General features: G+C 33.5%; 2 protein-coding genes and 1 long non-coding RNA gene across 10 annotated transcripts in view; 1 reads left to right on the plus strand and 2 right to left on the minus strand.

Moving 5' to 3' along the window:
- The window catches only part of LOC126852715 (neural-cadherin-like), a 140,399-nt gene extending 130,080 nt beyond the window's left edge, over positions 1–10,319 (plus strand). For all 5 annotated transcript variants that reach the window (XM_050597780.1, XM_050597781.1, XM_050597782.1 and 2 more), the window contains 16 exons: positions 133–282; positions 521–826; positions 932–1,205; positions 1,336–1,544; positions 1,663–1,995; positions 2,184–2,390; positions 2,475–2,746; positions 2,985–3,190; positions 3,282–3,424; positions 3,517–4,128; positions 4,339–4,639; positions 4,778–4,967; positions 5,035–5,276; positions 5,812–6,027; positions 6,112–6,267; positions 6,429–10,319. In XM_050597780.1, the coding sequence (XP_050453737.1) occupies positions 133–282; positions 521–826; positions 932–1,205; positions 1,336–1,544; positions 1,663–1,995; positions 2,184–2,390; positions 2,475–2,746; positions 2,985–3,190; positions 3,282–3,424; positions 3,517–4,128; positions 4,339–4,639; positions 4,778–4,967; positions 5,035–5,276; positions 5,812–6,027; positions 6,112–6,267; positions 6,429–6,538 (3,927 nt within the window). In that variant the 3' untranslated portion in view covers positions 6,539–10,319. The remainder of the gene's footprint in view (positions 1–132; positions 283–520; positions 827–931; positions 1,206–1,335; positions 1,545–1,662; positions 1,996–2,183; positions 2,391–2,474; positions 2,747–2,984; positions 3,191–3,281; positions 3,425–3,516; positions 4,129–4,338; positions 4,640–4,777; positions 4,968–5,034; positions 5,277–5,811; positions 6,028–6,111; positions 6,268–6,428) is intronic.
- The window catches only part of LOC126852771 (uncharacterized), a 242,475-nt gene that overhangs the window by 12,791 nt on the left and 209,180 nt on the right, over positions 1–20,504 (minus strand). The window lies entirely within an intron of this gene.
- Positions 13,933–20,492, minus strand: LOC126852763 (uncharacterized). 2 transcript variants are annotated; one of them, XM_050597908.1, is made up of 5 exons: positions 20,106–20,492; positions 19,652–19,973; positions 15,163–15,528; positions 14,842–14,940; positions 13,933–14,555 (listed from the first exon to the last, which is right to left on the minus strand). In XM_050597908.1, the coding sequence occupies exons 3-5, from the start codon at positions 15,412–15,414 to the stop codon at positions 14,373–14,375; spliced, it is 534 nt and encodes a 177-aa protein (XP_050453865.1). In that variant the 5' UTR covers positions 15,415–15,528; positions 19,652–19,973; positions 20,106–20,492; the 3' UTR covers positions 13,933–14,372. The 2 variants fall into 2 exon arrangements, with proteins under 2 accessions (XP_050453865.1, XP_050453866.1); XM_050597909.1 differs by having other exon boundaries at positions 19,652–19,995.

Genomic DNA, 20,504 nt, shown 5'->3' on the forward strand with positions numbered 1-20,504 from the left:
AATTCGCAAAGTGTTTTATTGAATTTATTATTCTTAGTTATTTTGAATTTGAAATAATACAATCACTGTCTTTTTCTATTCAATGCTGAGAAGACAGAGCAATTGAAAGCTGAATATTTGCTATATTTTTAGGTAATCGAAAACAGCGGCTATGGCGCCGATAAATTCACCATGGTACGAAATAACGATGGCACAGGATCGTTGAAAATTGTACAATCGTTGGACTATGAGGACCAACTGCAAAGTAACGGCTTTAGATTTAGGATACAAGTGAATGATAAGGTGAGCAACGAGAAAATTAAAAAGACATCATATCTTAGAAAAAAATTAAAAGAGAATTTGAATATAATGAATTTATCTTTAGAATAGTTTTAATTAAATCTAACTCTCTTTCTCTAAAACCTTTTTAATTAAAGTTATGAATATTTCTAAAAAGACTTTATTCTTTTAAATTAAACAAAAAAATGAATAGATAAAACTCTTCATAATCAATTTGAGCTTATCAGCAATGCTTTTTTAGGGCGAAGACAACGATAATGATAAATACCACGTGGCTTATTCATGGGTAGTTGTGAAATTGCGAGATATTAACGATAATCAACCGCAATTCGAGAAAGCCAATATTGAGACTACCGTTCCGGAGAATGCTCGCATAGGTAGTAGCTTGGAAACGTTCAAGGCTACTGATCCGGACCAAGGTGGAAAGAGCAAAGTCTCCTATTCTATCGACAGAAGTTCGGATCGAAAGAGGCAATTCTTCATCAATGAAAATGGCACGGTGTCGATACAAAGAAGTCTTGATCGCGAAGAAACTCCTCGACATCAGGTAAATTCTGAGGTGTCAATATAAATTAACAGATTGATATAAATTATTATATTTTATTATTATCAAGAAATCTTAATAAAAATTGAAAACGGTTTGCTATCTTAGGTTAAAATTTTGGCAATTGATGATGGAATACCACCTAAGACCGCAACAGCCACCTTGACAGTCGTTGTACAAGACATTAATGACAATCCGCCGAGATTCCTTAAGGATTATCGACCAGTTTTACCGGAATATGCACAAACGAAAAAGGTCGTCGAGATTCTCGCTACCGATGACGATGACCGATCGAGGAGTAATGGCCCTCCATTCACCTTTAGGATGGATCCTAATGCAAACGATGTTATCAGAGCTAGCTTCAAAGTTGAAAGCGATAACAGTATGTTCGATAATAATTTTATTCTCTTAATTCTTCCTTAAGAATGTATCATTTATTCTTTTTTTATAGTAAAACATTTTAATAATGAAAATAATACATCTATCATATTCAAATTCTTGCTATTTTCCAGAGGGTGCCAACGGAGATGGAATGGCTGTAGTATCATCCTTGCGATCCTTTGACAGGGAACAACAGAAGGAGTTTTTAATCCCCATCGTTATCAAAGATTCTGGAAATCCTTCCATGTCCGGGACCAGCACCTTGACGGTTATCATAGGAGATGTTAATGATAATAAAATGCAGCCTGGTTCCAAGGAAATCTTTGTATATAATTACGCTGTATGTATTTGTTAAATTATATTCAGATTTTAGCTCTGTCTAAACTGTTTAAAATATAGTGCGCTTATTGTAATTTCTTGATGTAATAAATAATCTATAATTCATAATTAATTTCCAGGGACAATCGCCGGATACTGAAATAGGTAGGGTTTATGTGTACGATTTGGACGACTGGGATTTGCCGGATAAGAAATTTTATTGGGAGGGATTGGAACACGCACAATTTAGACTCGACGAGGATACAGGAATGATTTACATGAAGTCCGGTACGCACGACGGAAAATATCATCTACGATTTAAGGTCTACGATCGGAAACATACGCAAACAGATGTACCTGCAAACGTAACTGTCACTGTGAAGAGTATTCCACACGAAGCAGTATTAAACTCCGGTTCGGTTCGAATATCCGGGATAACGGATGAGGACTTTATTCGTGTCTGGAATTATCAGGTAAGAATTTAAAATTTTACCAAATATATATACATTAAATAAAATATATAAATTATATATGTAAGTTAATATATTTTACTTAAATAAAATTTTTATTAAATTTAATTCTTAAATTCTGCACAAATCTTTTTGCATTTATTCTAATTAATGAAAGAAAATAATATATAAGAGATATTTTTGATTTTTAGAATCAAACTCTGTCGCGGAGCAAAGCGGATCTATTTAGGGATAAGCTGTCGCATCTGTTGAACATTGACAGGGATAACGTAGATGTATTTAGCGTCCAATTAAGAAGAGTACATCCACCATTAACAGATGTTAGATTTGCTGCACATGGTTCGTTGTACTATAAACCAGTTAGGCTTAATGGCATTGTGCTTATGCATCGTGAAGAGGTAAATCATTTATAAGGCTATTTATAAAGAAAAAAAATTTCGAACAGATTCTTAAATGACGTCGATTAAATTGCATTTTCGCAGATCGAGAAAGACGTGGGTATCAACATAACTATGGTCGGCATCGACGAATGTTATTATGAGAACGAAATGTGTGAAGGAAGTTGTACGAACACCCTTGACATCAGCAACCTGCCGTACATGGTGAACGCAAACAGGACTGCCCTTGTCGGCGTACGCGTGGACGTGATAGCCGAGTGTACTTGCGGAGCGCGAAACTTCAGTAAAGGAGAGTCCTGTAGGAATAGTCCTTGTTACAATGGCGGACGCTGCGTGGAAGATCGGTTTGGATTGTCGTAAGTAAAAATCAAATTCCATATCTCATAAACATTATATATTTATATGAATTTTGTGCGTTAAGAAGAGTATCGTTATTTTGTTAGTAACAATTAAAAGATGGATATGTTGGGAGGGGGGATTAATTATAAAAATTTTCTTAAATAATTTTTATTCTTTAATTGCCAACGAATAGCTCATGCGTTTTTTTAAAATTATTTTATTATTTTTAATTTAATTATTTTTTTATTATTTCAGGTGTCAATGTCCATCTGGCTACAATGGTCCGAGATGTCAACAAACGGCGAGAAGTTTTCGAGGCAACGGTTGGGCATGGTATCCCGCTTTAGAGATGTGCGATAACAGTCACTTGAGCTTTGAATTTATTACGAGAAAGTCCGATGGATTATTATTGTACAATGGTCCAATCGTTCCGCCTGAAGTCGACGAAGTAATGGTTTCTGGTAAGACTTTTATTCTTTTACATTAATTACATGATTAATTATAATTAACAATATCTCAATAATCTTTTTTTCTTTCTTATTGTACCAATAGATTTTATTTCGGTCGAATTGGAACGCGGTATACCGAGGCTGCTGATCGATTTTGGATCCGGCACTTTGGAATTGAAGGTGAAACCAAAGAAAACCTTGGATGACGGCGAATGGCACCGACTTGATATTTTCTGGAATACAGAGGTAAAATAATCGATATCAAAGAAATGCTGTCGTAATTCTTTGCGATTTTTGTTCATTCGAAGCAATTTTAAATGCGATTTTTATTTTTGCAGACCGTAAAACTCATCATCGATTACTGCAAATCCGCGGATATATCCGAATTAGAGGACGGGAGTCCACCAGAGTTCAATGACACCAGTTGTCAGGCCACGGGAACAGTACCGCCGTTCAATGAATATCTAAACGTGAACGCGCCATTGCAGATCGGCGGTCTTTATGTGGAGCAATTTGATCCACAGCACTATAAATGGAAACATATGCCGGTTGGCAAGGGCTTTGACGGCTGCATTAAGAACCTCTTCCACAATAGCAAGCTGTACGATCTCGCTCATCCGGGTCTGTCGCGAAATAGCGTCGCTGGTTGCATCCAGACAGACGAGGTCTGCAATAATCAAGAAACGACGTTCCGCTGTTGGGAGCATGGCACTTGTGTGGGCAGTTATACCGAGGCGAGATGCCAGTGCAATCCTGGCTGGACCGGTCCAGGATGCATGACGCCGACGATTCCGACCACCTTCAAGCCACAGAGCTACGTCAAATACGCATTGTCTTTCGAACCGGACAAATATTCTACTCAGGTGCAACTCAGATTCCGTACTCGCGAAATTCACGGTGAACTCTTCAGAGTGAGCGATCAGCACAACAGGGAATACGCCATTTTGGAAGTGAGTGTTTACGAAGCATTCTAATATTTTAAAAATTATTCTTATTTACAATTTGTCTTTGATTTCTATGAAATTTATAATTTTATTGATATTTCTGTTTAAATTATTTAAATATCCCGAAATATACATTTATTATGTTTTTTTGACAAATCAGACTCATTGAAAAAAGAAGGACAGAAACAGCTAAAACGTCTATTTTTATAATTCCAGATTAAAGACAGCAGACTGCACTTCAGATATAATCTGAACAGTCTTAGAACAGAAGAGCGAGATATCTGGCTCTCGGCGATAGCCGTTGATGATGGACAATGGCATACAGTCAGAGTATCCAGATACGGATCTGCAGCGACTCTAGAACTCGACGGTGGCGAAGGACGAAGATTCAACGAGACCTTCTCCTTCGAAGGTCATCAATGGCTTCTGGTAGACAAGCAAGAAGGTGTTTATGCCGGTGGCAAGGCGGAATATACTGGCGTTCGTACATTTGAAGTTTACGCAGACTATCAAAAAGGTAATTTGGATCACTTTGCGAAAAAGTAATTATAAATATGCCTATTGCAACTCACTTTAATAATCTTTATATCTCGATTTCTTTTAATAAAAAAAAATGTTGATATAATTGCATATAAATTTTTAATAAAATGTTTAGGTTGCTTGGACGATATAAGATTAGAAGGAAAACATCTTCCACTACCTCCCGCCATGAACGGTACTCAATGGGGTCAAGCAACGATGGCGCGAAACTTGGAAAGGAATTGTCCATCGAATAAACCGTGCGCCAACGTCATTTGCCAAGATCCTTTCGAGTGTATCGATCTTTGGAACGAATACGACTGCACGTGAGTATTGTTTATGCTTTTCTTTTATTTTTTCTAACGATTGATATATTTTTTTTTCCTCGCACAGTTGCGGAGAAGGAAGGATTCCGTCACCGGATAACAAAGGATGCATGGATAAAAATGAATGCATCGATTACCCCTGCCTGAATGGTGGCAGATGCATCAATCAAGATCCTCGATACCGATATCGATGCATCTGTCCTGATGGTTTCTGGGGCGAGAACTGCGAACTGGTGCAAGAAGGCCAAACTCTCAAGCTCAGTATGGGCGCGCTGGCAGCTATTCTTGTCTGTCTTTTGATTATTCTTGGTTAGTATATTCAAACTGATCGAACTTATCGAATATTCTAAACGCTAAATAATTTAACGCATGCTTTTTATATTTTTATTATTTTGTGTTTGTAAATATATAAAATTCTTATTTTATGTTTGAGCACGTCCACTTATGTTTCAGTTCTCATATTTGCGGCACACATACAGCCGGCTGATTGATCGAAAAATAAAACAAGTTGCATTACGAAAGCTTATGTTTCTTTATTTTTTTCCTTTTACATTTTCTCTTTGCACTTGAAAACTGCTTTAATTTTTGTCTTATGCTAATAAAAACTATATTTTTAAAAATCTTTCTTTTAAACTTTTGTTTAAAAAAAATGTTTCAACTGACAAGACTGATATCTGCTTTGTACATTGCAACATTGTAAAACTTACTTTCTGCAGTGGACTTTGTTACACACTTTGCACTTGCTTGAACTCCTTGAATTAAAAGAGAAGTATAACTTTGATGAAATGATGAATTTTTTGCACATTTAACTTTAATAATATGAATTATTTTGTCAACATTTCAGTTCTCGTGTTGGTATTCGTCGTTTACAACAGAAGACGAGAAGCTCACATAAAATATCCTGGTCCAGACGATGACGTGAGAGAGAATATTATCAACTATGATGACGAGGGTGGCGGAGAGGATGATATGACCGCGTTCGATATCACGCCCCTGCAGATTCCGATTGGTGGCCCGATACCGGAAATGGGCGGCAAGATACCTCCGTGTAAAGTAGCATGTACGTGTCATACTTTTTTTATTGCTTGCAAAGCGAGGTAACTTACGGGAATTGATAATCGATAAGAGTATCTCATTTCTTTAGATCCACTTGGACCGGAGCCGAATGTCGGTATCTTTATCGAGGATCATAAGAAGAGGGCTGATAGCGATCCGAACGCACCGCCTTTTGACGATTTGCGGAATTACGCTTACGAAGGCGGCGGAAGCACCGCGGGTTCTCTAGAATCATTAGCCTCTGGTATGTAAAAAAGAAAATTTTTGGAATCCTCATTTTGCATTATATGAAGGAACAACTATTATCTTTCGAAAGACTTCTGTTCTTTTTTTTATTCTTAAAAATCTTAAAAAAATTCTTCATCTTTTTGTTGCATTCACAACAAATAAATTGATATAATGCAGGTACAGATGACGAGCAACACGAGTATGAATATTTAGGCGCCTGGGGTCCGAGATTCGACAAACTGGCCGATATGTATGGTCCTGCGGAGGAGAGTGAAGAAGAGGACTAAATTAGCATCCAAAAGCCGAGTCTCTACATTACACTACATCGAGTCACGCGATTCATATCATCCGAATAAGTGCTCATGCGATTTTGATCAAGGCGACCTGATCTGTCACGTCGGATGGCCAGGGATCTATCACGAACATTTGAAGGATCCCGAAGGATACACGCGTCCTTCGTCGAGAGTGATAAATAAATCCTCGACAAACGAGAAACGGCAACATTCTCATAGCTGTGCGGTTAGTGAAAGTACTATGACATGCGACGTTAAACATTACGTCATCTGTCATGTCATCCGCGGTGCGTGCACAAAAACACACACAACACATGCACATACCATACATACTCGGGATCGAAAACGAAGGTTGCAATAATGCTGGGATGATTAATGGTAGAGATGGTTAATGAAAAGGCGGAGAGAAAAAGGTCGCAGCATACCTATCTGTATAGTACGTTATGTAACGTAAAACGTAGTGAAATATCCAAAGATACGCGACGAGACTTTTTCTAACAGACTTCCCCTACTCCTCATTGCATCAATTCCTCGCTCATCGGTTATCATCGGGGTAAATTACTCCCTCGCGTGCGTACACTTATATATACATATATACGTGTAGGTGTTTATCGCGTTGTTGTCATCAGTGTTGGATCTTAGATCAGCGTGTCGTTCTCGCGCAACGGGATCGTTTACTTATTTATTTATCGTCGCGATTTGGACGAACGCGTTAAATGTGTTGTAACGGCGTTAATCAAGGGCATTCTCACACACATACACATGCATACATACATATAGACAGAGACACATGCACACATTAACACGATATCGTTCTCTTGGCGTGTTATGATTCGTCAACGCGGCTACCGTCGCGTAAATTTTTCGTTTCTTTGTTCTTCTGCACGAGTCCCACAGGACGTATCCTCGATGAGTACATTTCATTGTCCTGAACATGGAGGAATTTTAAAAGCAGTGCACTCTCGTTCGTAACGGACGATCCTACCGTAGATAGTCTGCTATAATAGGAATTAACGTTAAGATATCATTAGTTGTCGCGACATCGGCTCATTGTCGTCATCGTCATCGTCATCGCCATCCTCATTAGTGATAGTATTATATACTATTAAATATTATAATATATATTATAAATATTTATATATATAGAGAAAGAGAAGGACGCACGACGAAGCGGAAAAAAGAGAATGATTCACGAGAAAGTTCAAGAAAAGAGGGAAAAGGAACTCGCGTTGACAGAGAGAAAGCACGAGTTTACCGTGCGCGTAATGTAATTATTATAATTTTAATATAGCGGACATAAAAAGTCTAAGTATAAATACAAATATATATAAATATATATAAATATAAATATAAATACAAATATATATTATACATACAGACAGAGGACACGTACGAACATACAGACAACACGAGAAATGAGATGATACGCATCCACTAAACTATGCTCACGTTGATATATCTCGAAATAGTTTTAATATTTATTTTACGTCATCGAAGAGAGGGGAAATATAAGAGAATTCGGAGCGCGAAAGAACACGGCACGACGAGTTATATGAGATACGCGTGCATGAGGAGGGAGCTAAGAGCGGAGGGAGAAAGAAATGTGGTAGGATTTTGGATTCTAGTCATCCCGAATGTATCGACGTTGCATCGTTTCAATGTAGTCTGGATTTCCTAAACATTTTCCCGCATTTGGACCTTATATGAGGAATGATTTCCTGAAAAATAACATTTGTATATTAAAACTATAAAGATTCTATCTAAAATTCACCAGAGTTTCTATGAATATTCGATAAATTGCTGAAAATTCTCTTTTGTTTTTACTTAAGAAACTGTGTGATTTAAAAAAAAAGATAAAAATCAATATATGAAAAAAATAGAGGAAAAAAACTATTGTCAATACGATTTTTAAATCAGATCAAATGCGCACTAATTTGTGAATTAAGAAGAACTTCGGATTTTTTATCTCGACAAAATTAGAAGAATCGATTGTGTATGCGCCGAGAATAAAAGTGAACAATCGACCTAAGAAAAAGATTCCTAACACGAGGCAAGCCTCGACGCAAAGTCCTCGTGCACGCTCGATTGTGTCGTCGCGCCTTTCGCGGAAAGGACTTTCCACGCACCGAGCCCCGACTGAAACCTGTAAAATTCTCAACGGGAATTATTAATAGTCAATTTACCAGTTAGAGAGAGATGGCGTTATAAAGATGTACGTCGTAAGCACTTGTACGAATATTGTAATTAACATGTGTATGAGTGTGCCGGCGCGCGCAGTATTCTGCGTCACTGCGCAACGCTGTATAACTGTCCTACCAATGATCGTGTTTGCGTATAGTTTCTCAACGAATTTGTGATATTAAGTTGCGTATATTTACCTATCTAAACACACGTCCCGCGTACAATCGTTGCTCCCGAGGACTGCGAGCACCGAGCTCTGACGAGTACCCAACGAAGCAAAAGAGAATTTTTCTAAACATTTATAATGTTTGAGTATCCAGTAACCAGTTTCAAGGGCAACTATAAATAATAGTTGCTGCAATTTCCAATTTCTTTGTTCCTAAATTGAGCAGTAGATTACGTAAAGATTAATGTATGACTTAATGTGATAGCATTTTGATATAGAAATAGATTTTTTTCGAACTACAACGAATGTCCGACGTAAGTTTATCACTGAATTATGATACGGCAATAATCCTAGCGAGCAATAAGTTCACTAGCAATAGATGCAATTTTAGTTTCACGTGTTTAATCGTTGTTTGTCATCTTGAGCTTGTGTTTATAATAAAATTTGATTGCATAAATCTTGCGTAGAAAAAAGAAAGATATATTTTATGCTACAAAATTGACAATAAGGTTTATTTATACTTATTTTTTGGGAGCTTTAAAGAAATCGCCGAAAATCTTTCCACATATTAAATTTTAATTAGTTATAATCGTACACATTTTATGACTTTTGTATATATACGATGTTTATTATTTAAAGAACTGTCATGATCTCTCGGTGCCCGCACGCCCGATTTATTGAAGCCCACCGTTCATCCTAGATCCTTTAGTCTATCCATTCTTTGTCATGTGCTCGATCCCGTAAAGTAGATTCTAAGCAGAGACAGTATTTAAATGGGGATTATTATTGAAGGACGAAAGAATTATCGTTGAGTAACTGTATTGAGTAGCGCGCAAGTGCGTGTTGCGTGTGTGCAGTGGCAAAAAGAAAAAAAAAAGGAAAGACAACCTGATTATACGAGTGAACACATCGATGATATGCGATCGATCGCTCGTTTGATTCGAGGATCAAGAAAGAGGCAAAAATTCTGATCCTTTTATTTTAAACATATTATCCAAAATAATAAGTCTCAATCTAATATAAAAAAAAAAAAAAAATGATCGTTAAATGTCAATTTCGATATCTGGAGTGAATTGTTCTAAACAGATTTCACATAACAAAATTTTCGTATTAACTGATATAGTAGTTAATTTCGCACACCCCGAAACATCCTTTTCGTTTTACGCAAAAACTTGTGATAGCGATTAATTGCGTGTCTATGCGTCGACGAGACTCGAAGTCTCCTCCGTTCGCTCGACCCGTACACCTCGAGAATTTTGCGTAAAAGCTTCGCGAAGGACTATAGCAAGCGCTTAGCGAGAGACGATAGCAAGAGATGGAATATAAAGTTTCAAAGGTTGAAGGAATGCAGAGATTGAAACCGGTATACCAATAAATATATATGAGATATCTTAAAGACATTTAAAATACACGCCTTTGAAAGATTAATATTATACATCTTTTGGGTATCTTTACACACAATATCTCCTTTAAACATCTTTTTAATATGTTTTTATATTATTTTAATAGAATCTTATGATAAATTCAAATTTTGATATGATAGATACACAAAAAAAGACAATCTAAAATAATTTATATATTACTCACGTACCTATATATAAGATTATGTAACATTATATGTCACTTATAAAAGTCGACAATTGTGCATGTCTGTGGCATTGAAAATTTCACTCGCCGAAGTTATATCGGTTTCAATTTTTGCGTGAGATCTTTCTTCAAGAAGTCCATAAATCAGGAAAGAGAATCCGTGAGACAAAAAGAAACGCGATTTCATTTGCGACCGACTGACTTTACTCGTACTTACTTTTAACAAACGGTGTTGAAGATTTACGATGAGAAAGACGCGAAAAATCGAAAGAAAATAAAGGAATCGAAAAATAATGGAGGAAAAGAAAAAAGAAAAATTAAAGCAACGACACGTTCCTTAAATCCATTCCAAAATGCAATTTCGTTGCGATTAATGTAATTAATAGTAAAAAAATTCGGCTCAAAGTTATTTATCGTCGTTAGATTAGGCTCTGTGTTTGCTTGATTCGTGCGTGTAATTCCGGCGAATTGACACCGTAAATGAAGGCGCGAATGTTTCCTTTTGTAATACAGGGGAATTTATCGTCTAACAATAAGTACGTACTTACGGAATTTTTTAAAAGAAGATCTCATTTTGCATTAAATTTTATCGAAATCGGTGTTACTCTTCTCGACACCTCCATTCCTCGCGAAACGTAAAAAGAAGGAAATTATTATGCTCATCCTACATATCCTCAACCCTTTCTCTGAGCACTGCCCAATCGTGCACAAAGATATACTTTGTAAACGGGGTACTACAGGGCCGAGCGTGAATGAAACTCGTACACGTAATTAATGTAACCGAATTCCGTTCACAGTTTCAAAGAGATGGAGATGAGAGAGACAGATGAGAAAAAAAAACATATAAAAATTGAAGAGGCACTAGTCTGTTTCATCATATCTCATGGAGAGCAAGAAAGAGCATCTCGTTTTCATTTTTTCCGTACGCTGTGGCTCTAGATAACGTCTTTTATCTTTTTCCAAATAATATTTATTTAAAAATTACTTATTATTTTTATAAAAATTAAATAAACACCACAATATATAATATCGAAAATTTTTTCTTAGTCCATTTTAAATTTTCTCTCAGATTTTTGTCATACAAGAAAAGAAACAAAATGCAAAATGCATTGACACATCTGCGAAAAATATATTTTGCATAGAGAAGAAAGTTGGTAAGATTAAAAGTTAATTTATTAATTCATTAAAAAATGAAGCTCGAAAGAAAAAAATCGACCTTTATAATTTCAATTTATTAATATCGATGAGAGGTGTTCTTTCACAATCTCATGGATTATAGTGCTCTTTCGAAGCGAAGCATAGACAAAATGGTCGTAGAGCGAAAGAAAAAGAAAAAAAAAGAAAGAGATATGGCATTATCTGTCGATCGATGAAAAGAGAAAGACATCACTGTAAGATATACATATTATTACATAATGTAACGCTGCCACTGAACACATCCCATTAGTACAATTACCGTATATATATATATATATATATATATATATATATATATAATTATAATAATATTAATATTAATAACCTGCAGTATATACTGGGACACACCGTATTATTAATTAAATTGATATTTATTAACGATTATAATTATTACATTATTACCACTATATTATCTATACCATTTGTACTTTACACTTCAGTTCGAACGAAATAAATGCCTTCTTTTTCATAAAACGGTTGATGGAATAATAATGTTGTGGAAAGCGAATTTAATTTTATTAAATCGAATTATATCATCCCTTTTTGCATCGTTATAGATTTAGAGAGATGACAATTTCCATCTTCCGTAGCGGAAATTTTTTTACGACACTAAAGAGCTATCTTGATTGTTCGCGCTTTTCGCAATTTTTATTACAGTTTTTTCTGCGATTGTTGCGACGACCTTTATTTTCTTTGTTATTCTTAATTTGTGGAAGTTCGCTCCGTATACGTTGCCACAATTTCGTTCTCAAATGCGATAGGAAATACATTACTCCGTTATCCCTGAATTTAGGATTAATTAACGTTACGTGAACCGCTTATTTTTCGAAATAATATAAATCCAAATTTACAGAGCAACTTTTAATAAGAGCGTTAACGTTTGATATAATAATTTTCAAAATAATGGATTTGGATTTTGCTATAATATTGATAATAGAAAAATTTTTAGAACAAAACTTTTCCCAACTCACATAAGCTCCTGGAAATCGACGGCTCTTGTAACATGAAGAGTAATGACAAGAATCGTTGCTGCTATTCCATTTGTAAAAATCGTCATGGATGATTTATATGCGTTCAATACTTGCGCTGCATTTTCTAATCCCAATCGACTAAATGTCTACTCAAGTTAAGTTTCAGTGAGTATAAATTTTTGCATGAATTAGTTATAAAAATTTAATTAAAATCTTTATTCATACAAATGCATAAAATATTTTAACTTGAAGCAGATATCTTTAAGCATGCCACCAAGAGGCGTTTTATTAATGAAAAATTATGGCATTAAATATAAATTAAAATAAAAGGACAGTATCATTACGTTACATGACAAATATTCTTTGGCAACGTGCTTAAGACGAGTACGTCTATCGGCGTCCATAAACAGGCGATGGCAAATTCCAAAAAGAAAGCTGTGACTAGAAACTGCAATTAGAAATATAAAAAAAAAAATAATTTAAAATAACAAAAAAAAAATCGATAACGAAATAACATTCTCATCGTCACACTAACCTCGTACAAACACATAAAGATGGGTTTTGGTTGTCGAAAAGATTGTGGAAATATCGTGGAATTGACGATGATAACGTAGACACTTGTTGCGATTAAAAATGTGGTAATCGGTGGACTTGATATTAAAGGATAACCGTATTCATCTTCCATAACGTTATCGAAGCACGTTTGAAATATCGATATTTTTAAGATGTTGAGCATTATTGCCCATATCGTACACAGCAATTGAACCATATTGTAAAATAATAAATAATCGTTTAGTAGCCATTCAGATTTAATTTATGAATTTAATTAGTTTTTAGAAGAGCACAAATTTTTCGATGACATTTATGATATGAAGTCAGCTTTAACATTTCTAATTGTTGAATAAATTCTCCAAATAGAAAATCTCCTTAAAATTAAAAAAAAAAAGTTTGATTAAAATGTATATATATATATATATATATTTGTCACATAAAACAAATTGCTAAATTATAATAGAGAGAATAAATATCGAGTCATATAAAATAATACCACTAAAAATTGCTAATACAATTTTTATAAATTCTGACTTGTTATTACAGTTTATTATAAATTTTTGACGTGTTTAGAATTAAATTGATAAAATATATAGAGAAATATGATTTATTCTTATACTTATATGTTATAACGTATGTATTATAACGTAGATAATGACAAATGTAATAATTTAAGAAAATTTACAAATTAATATTTATTAAATACAAAGATGCAAAAAATGTAACAGATTAGAAACTGTGATTTGTCGTAAACGGATTCATTCGACAAACCCGATAAAAGATCGATTGGGTCACTTCAGGATTCTTGAACGCAATCCTCTTGTTTTTACGTTTGCGACGTTTTGCTACATTCACGAATTGTAAACGTCTTCCAGAGAACAAGAGAAATTGTTATTAGATTAGACAATTGTGGAATTTATAATGCACTTGACATCTTTTATGAATAATAAAACGTGAATAAAATTTTTTATTTAAAGATTTTAACGAATTTAATAAATTAGAATTTGTTTTAAATATTATAAAGAGACTTAAAGTGTCTCGAGGGAGCCAATTTTTTTTTCCTTAAGATGAAATATTGTGACGTATTCATAAATGAAAAAAAAAAGTTGCATTATAGTTTTATTACATGTCAGTGACAATTATGCGGATAAGATTTTGAAGTTGTCAGAATTCACTACTTGCTCCACGTATCCAGAAACGTGTCCAGGGACTCGGTGGCGTCCAGCATCCATACGAAGGACAATAACGACATGCAAAACGCCATGTACGTCGCTGCGCTTTCTGTGGCCATATAATCCGCTATTGTGGTCAACCAAGAATAGTCATCCAGACCTATCGTTGTATTCAACCAAAACAACTAAAACAAAGTGTGTATTCTCTAAAATAAAATCAGTTTATTATCACTGATAAGCAGTGATTCAATTATAAGTATAGCAGTGCAAACAGTGAAATCTCATTGAGAAAAATTAATTAATAATGATGATTCATTTTTCATTATAGTTTTATACAACATCTGTCATTGATGACAGAATGATTTTTAAAGAAAGAATTATGAGAATAAAGTTATAAATAATTGAAGGAATTAAAAATCATGATTCCAGAGTATTACAGAGCGACAGTATTACATCTTGAATGTTACGTACCCATTTACTAGATTCTTGAGTCAGACAAAAAATTGCCTCCATCATTGGTATCCATACCATACGAATTGCTAAATTGGTACTCAATGCAGCTATCAACATCTGTGTGATAAAGCCGGCTTTCAATTAATATGACTCTTGATTGAGATAATCCGGCATTATTATTTTTTTTTTTTTTTTGTATTAATCAATTTTAATATTTTAATATTATATTATTATTTTTTAATATTTTTCATATTATATATATTTTATTCTTTTCACTTGCTATTTAAATCGACACCAACAAATAAGACGATTTTAAAATAATAGCGCTCCAGGACTTACTTCGTAAATATACAGCAACTGAATCGGTGGTTCTTTGAGAGTTATAGGCCACAATCTGTATTCCGCTAACAAACATAAAACCGAGAAGACGAAGAGTACCGATGCGTATGACGGATCAAAAGGCAGAGTTTCTTCCTCCTCGAAACACAGCCCGATTATGCAAATGTGTCGAAGATGCGTGTACAATCCTGTCGCCACCACAGTTATCCAGTGAGGATCTATGAATCTAGCATAATATTTCACCGTTTCCATTCCGAATTAATACACGACAACTTTCTTGGGCTTACGAAAAAGCGATCGTTCTCTAGTTTCTTGCTCCGCGACGGTCTCACTACGATTTCGGATCGAAATATGAATCGATTAAACCTAAAAAGAAATACTTTTAACTACAATCTACTTTTATAAAATTATAAAATATTATTTAAAAAGTTGTAAAATATTTTTATAAAATTAAAATTGTATATAAAAAAGAAATTCTTTAATCGAGATATTGATAGATTAATGATAGATTAGATGAAATAAATGATATCAACATGTACGTATTTATACGCCATAACAAACCTTGCATGATGAAAACAGTATCATAAAAGAGAACGATGCTTTTAGTGCTGTATAGTGTTTACATATATTTTTATTTGCAAACTCAAAACATGAAGAGACTTCTTTGGTTAATATTTCATTTTTGACATTAACAACAATGACAGATACACGAATGTTTGATATCTCTTCTTTTCGCTGAACTAATCATCGGCATTAAGTGTCGATACAGATAATTGTAGCTTGTACCAACTGTTAATTTATCATTGCACTATTATTATTTATTATCTCAATGCGCATACATCGAGTACTTAGGTTATAATTTTATTAAAATTGTCGCGTAACGCTATAAACTTCATCTCTAAACTTCAGATCATTTCGCATCTGTTTTATTAAGTAGATATCTTATATAGTTTTTCCACAAAAAAAAAATATTAATTACAAATTAGCGAACACCTTGTTATTTAATTAAATTACCATAATGTTTCAAATCGAATCTGTTATTTCAGATGAAAAATTGATTTAATTATTTAATTATCAAATTGTTTAATTATTTAATTAATTCAAATTTATTTTGTCAAATTCTAATTAAAAATATTACATTAATTTGTTTTGGCTCTTTGTAAGAGCGACGATCAATAAATACATTGAGCATCGCGCTGGGCAATCAGTCGATTAAATTAGACCATCAAATAAGGAGAAGTAAATAAAGTGCGATTGCGAGAAATCTTTCAATTTTCACAAGTTCCCTTTTTGAATCAAGGAGCAAGTACTTGGATGTGTGACGCAAAGCTCCGCCAGTTAATGGAATACGCTTGTCCACGTTCTCTTCCTTTCAGACTCTCCATTGATTTACTTTTGTCCAATTCTTTTTTTATTCTTAACTTTTTAAGTGCAAGCCGCTAATTTTTTCCGAGATAAATATGTGCTCCCTATTAATATTTATTATTTCTGAGTACTGAAATTTCATTAATTAAAGACGTAACGTGTAAAAGATTATAATAAAATATAATAAAAAATTAAAGTGAGCTCTATATCTTTATAAAGAATATTTTATTTATTTAAAAAAAAAATAATTGATGGCAGATCATAATTGCTATCCTGAATGGCTTTAATGCTAAAGTATACAATAATAATATTTAATAATAATTGTGTAATTAAAGTGAAAAAACTATAATCGTGATAAATTCTAATTATTATATGATTTTAATATAAATAGAGATATAAGAAAAATAGACGCAATATATCAACATTGTAACATGTTTAGATAAGCACAAACTCATCGTATACGATATACGATTTTACTTTCGTAGGTCCGATACATTTCTACTGTTACTATTCTGTAATTTAACACTTTAATAAAAAAGAGAGGTCATTTTTCTCCGCAATGGCCGCTACTCTCTTCCGGTTGGATCTATGCTTTCTGAAACAATGGGGGTCCGTATCTTGCTTTCATACATAATGCATTACATTTGATGATAGCTACCTTGCAGTTACCGCGAAAACGAATGGGCATTCGTTGAATAACAAAATCGACTTGTACTTGTAGACTGAAATTTCGAGTTAAGAGTATTGATATCATCGCGAGGAAAGAATATAAGAAATGGCAATCTTCTATTAATTCTAGTTTAATTTTAAAAATGATTAAAAACAAATGAATTTCTCTTAAAATAAGTCTAAAATTTTTTAATTATTACGTCACAATTTTAAATGAAGAATACAGTAGAATTTAGAGAGATAATAGAATAAATTAAAGTTGTATGAAATTTATTTAAAAAATTTAAAATTAATTTAAATTAAATTTTTATTCACGTTTATTATTTTATTAAATAATATTTACTTTTTACTTTTTATCGGAAATATTTCTTAAAAAATGTGAAATGTTAATCGATAAATAAGTAACAGAATAGCTATATTACACGATTTTCACAATAGCCAGGAATTCAATGTTGAAGCTCGTCACTTCCATGGACCTGATATGGTTGAACAAGTTCGGACAGAGGTAGTGCTCAAGTAGAGAGCACCAGGAAATTGCACTCTCTTCAATCCGTTCCCTTTATGCAGTTGACAATCTCGCTATGTAAACGTGAATTACGATTTAAGAATAAGGTGATTATTATTAAAGAAAATGATTGATATTTCCCATAGAAGAACAAAATCATTATTGTAATAAAATTCTATATTTATTGTATATATTTATTATATACCACATAATTAAAAACAAAATTTAATAATAAAACACACATTTAAATTAATACAAAGACACAGTCAAAAATAAAGTATTTCTTAAATTTTCATTTATTTAATTAATTAATTTAATTTCTTAAATTGTTAAATTGTAAAATATTTCTATTTTAAATACACATTTTGAATCAATTTTTGTCTCTATGTTTTGTTAAAAGGTAACACTTATTTATGCACTCAATCTTATTTATATGATTCATAAATCAAAAACAAAAGTTACTTCGTTAAGACGTTAAATGTGCAATAAAAATCAAACTGTTCTATGGGAAATCCGATTACTCCGAGAAGCATCTTTCTTCGCGCTTATCTACGCTGTACTTTCCTTAATCGACGTCGAGTCGCTCTTGACGTCAGAGATGCAAGTTCGCAACAAGGCCTACGCGGAAGTGGCCTAATATGATTCGCGACACATTCGCGGGAAGTCCCGTCGATTACAGGATACAGTAAGACTTAGCAGGTAACCATGACGACGGCACAGAGCGCATCGAGGAAAAGTACATTCATTTTCCGAGATTCGACTTCCTCCGACGTGCAAGGAGTACGGCAATAAAAAGAAGAAGGATGGTTAAAGAGGAAGAAAATCCGACCGAGCGAGTGTCCTCGGAAAAGTCGACCACTCTTAGCGCCCCCTCTTTTCATCCCTCTTCCGCCCCCCTCCCCCCACCTCTCGCGGATTGAAGGAAATGGCTTTTCTCGAGAACATGCCGGGTTCTTACTTTCCTCGCATTCTTATGCTCGAGGATTATTATCGAATTGCTCCGTTCTGCCCCGCATATTAGATGAAGTTTAACATCACCGCTCAGGGAATTCACCATTCGATTTTACTATCATGTGAAATTAAGTCTTTTATTACATTATTTATTATATTAATACTTTTATTTTGTCACGATATAAAAGAAATTAATTTATCTGAGAATAGAAAATTTGATGAAATATTGTTTCTTCAGGCATAAATATAATATTTTTATAATTGTTTCAACATTCTGGAAACAAGCTTCGTCAATTCTTTTGAATAAAAAAAAAAAAAAGATAATGAACAATGAAAGAGATATTATTTTTTTTTATTATAAATAATATTTTTATCAATATTTTTATTAAAAAGTTTTGATATTCAGTAATACAATTATTATATCATGATATATTTATAGAATTCAATAATGATCGCGAAGTCATTAATATGTAATTAAGATAAGACGTAAATACACCTGACGCAGATAATTATTTCCGACTTGAGTTGTAATTAGGCTCGACGCACAATAGAAAAAATATTAGAGATAGGAATAAATATAAGAAAGAGCATTAACGGAATGAATTAATTATTGGTTTTTAATTCATTATGCGTTCCCATTCCCTTTCTAATATTTATTTCTATTCTTAATATCTTCTCTTTTCGTTTTATTTATCCACTAATGACTCATGCAATTAATTTAATATACGTATAGACATCCGCTAATGTCACACACGATGTGTAGCTTATTAAATATTTAAATAGGCGTTATGTCTTTTTATATGTAAAATTGATAGTTTCACAAACTTCTTTGCCATTATACGGAGGAAATAATAAAATCTAAGATGCATCCTTTCTTCGGTAGAAATATTTGAAAGAGATAACGAAGCTAGAGAACGTATAAAACGCTACGATGAATTCAGTGACAATGAAGTCGAGGAAATTTTTATGTTTAGCTTCTGTGAAGTAACCTTCGTTTACCAAGTTATTGTGAAAGGACAATTGTTTTCGCTAAGATTCCTTTCTAGATCACGACGGATTGCCTAAGGTCGTGTGTCAGGACAGTGCTGGCGAACGTCAAGTATTTCTTCTGATGGAAAGACGTGCACGATCGGAAACTAGGATCGAGTTTATCCGGAGTTAATTTGATTTATCACCTGAATGCTTCCTTGATTTCGCATCTGTAATCAAATCGTGAGCGATGAGCAATCGCTCTCAACGTCCTGATTTCATCCTCGAGATATTATTATGCTCCTTTGATCTCGCGATATCGTTTTCTTTACGTAATCCACGATTCCATTATCTTGAAAGGAATTAATTAAGAACTTTATATATATATATATATATATATATATATATATATATATATATATGTAAAATATATTTTAGTCACAGTTATTTAAATTAAAATAGATGTATCAAACAAAATATTCACCAAGTGTATCAAGTTTAAACTTCTCAACTATCTCTCTCTACTTTATTACTTATAATATTATTAAAGCTGCGAGACATTCTTTAATGATTTCTTCAGTTTGACACACTTCTTTCGAAACATTAAACAGCACATATCTCTCGCGTAAAATTACCAAAATACTTCGAAAAGTTTCAATTTAAATCTCGAAGATAACACTTTCATTGAACCAAATAATTTAATTATTCCATTTAATTCTAATTTAATCTATTCGACATTAATCGTTCACCATCACAATGTCAAGTAACGGACGATCACAAATAAATAAATCATATGAAATCGCACTTTCTGTCACGATCAACGTAAAGAAAAAAAAAAACTGACGCGGCTACGCGTTAGCCGAGTGAGACAGACCGGCCGTTA

This window comes from Cataglyphis hispanica, chromosome 11 (assembly GCF_021464435.1).
Source record: "Cataglyphis hispanica isolate Lineage 1 chromosome 11, ULB_Chis1_1.0, whole genome shotgun sequence".
NCBI lineage: Eukaryota > Metazoa > Arthropoda > Insecta > Hymenoptera > Formicidae > Cataglyphis > Cataglyphis hispanica.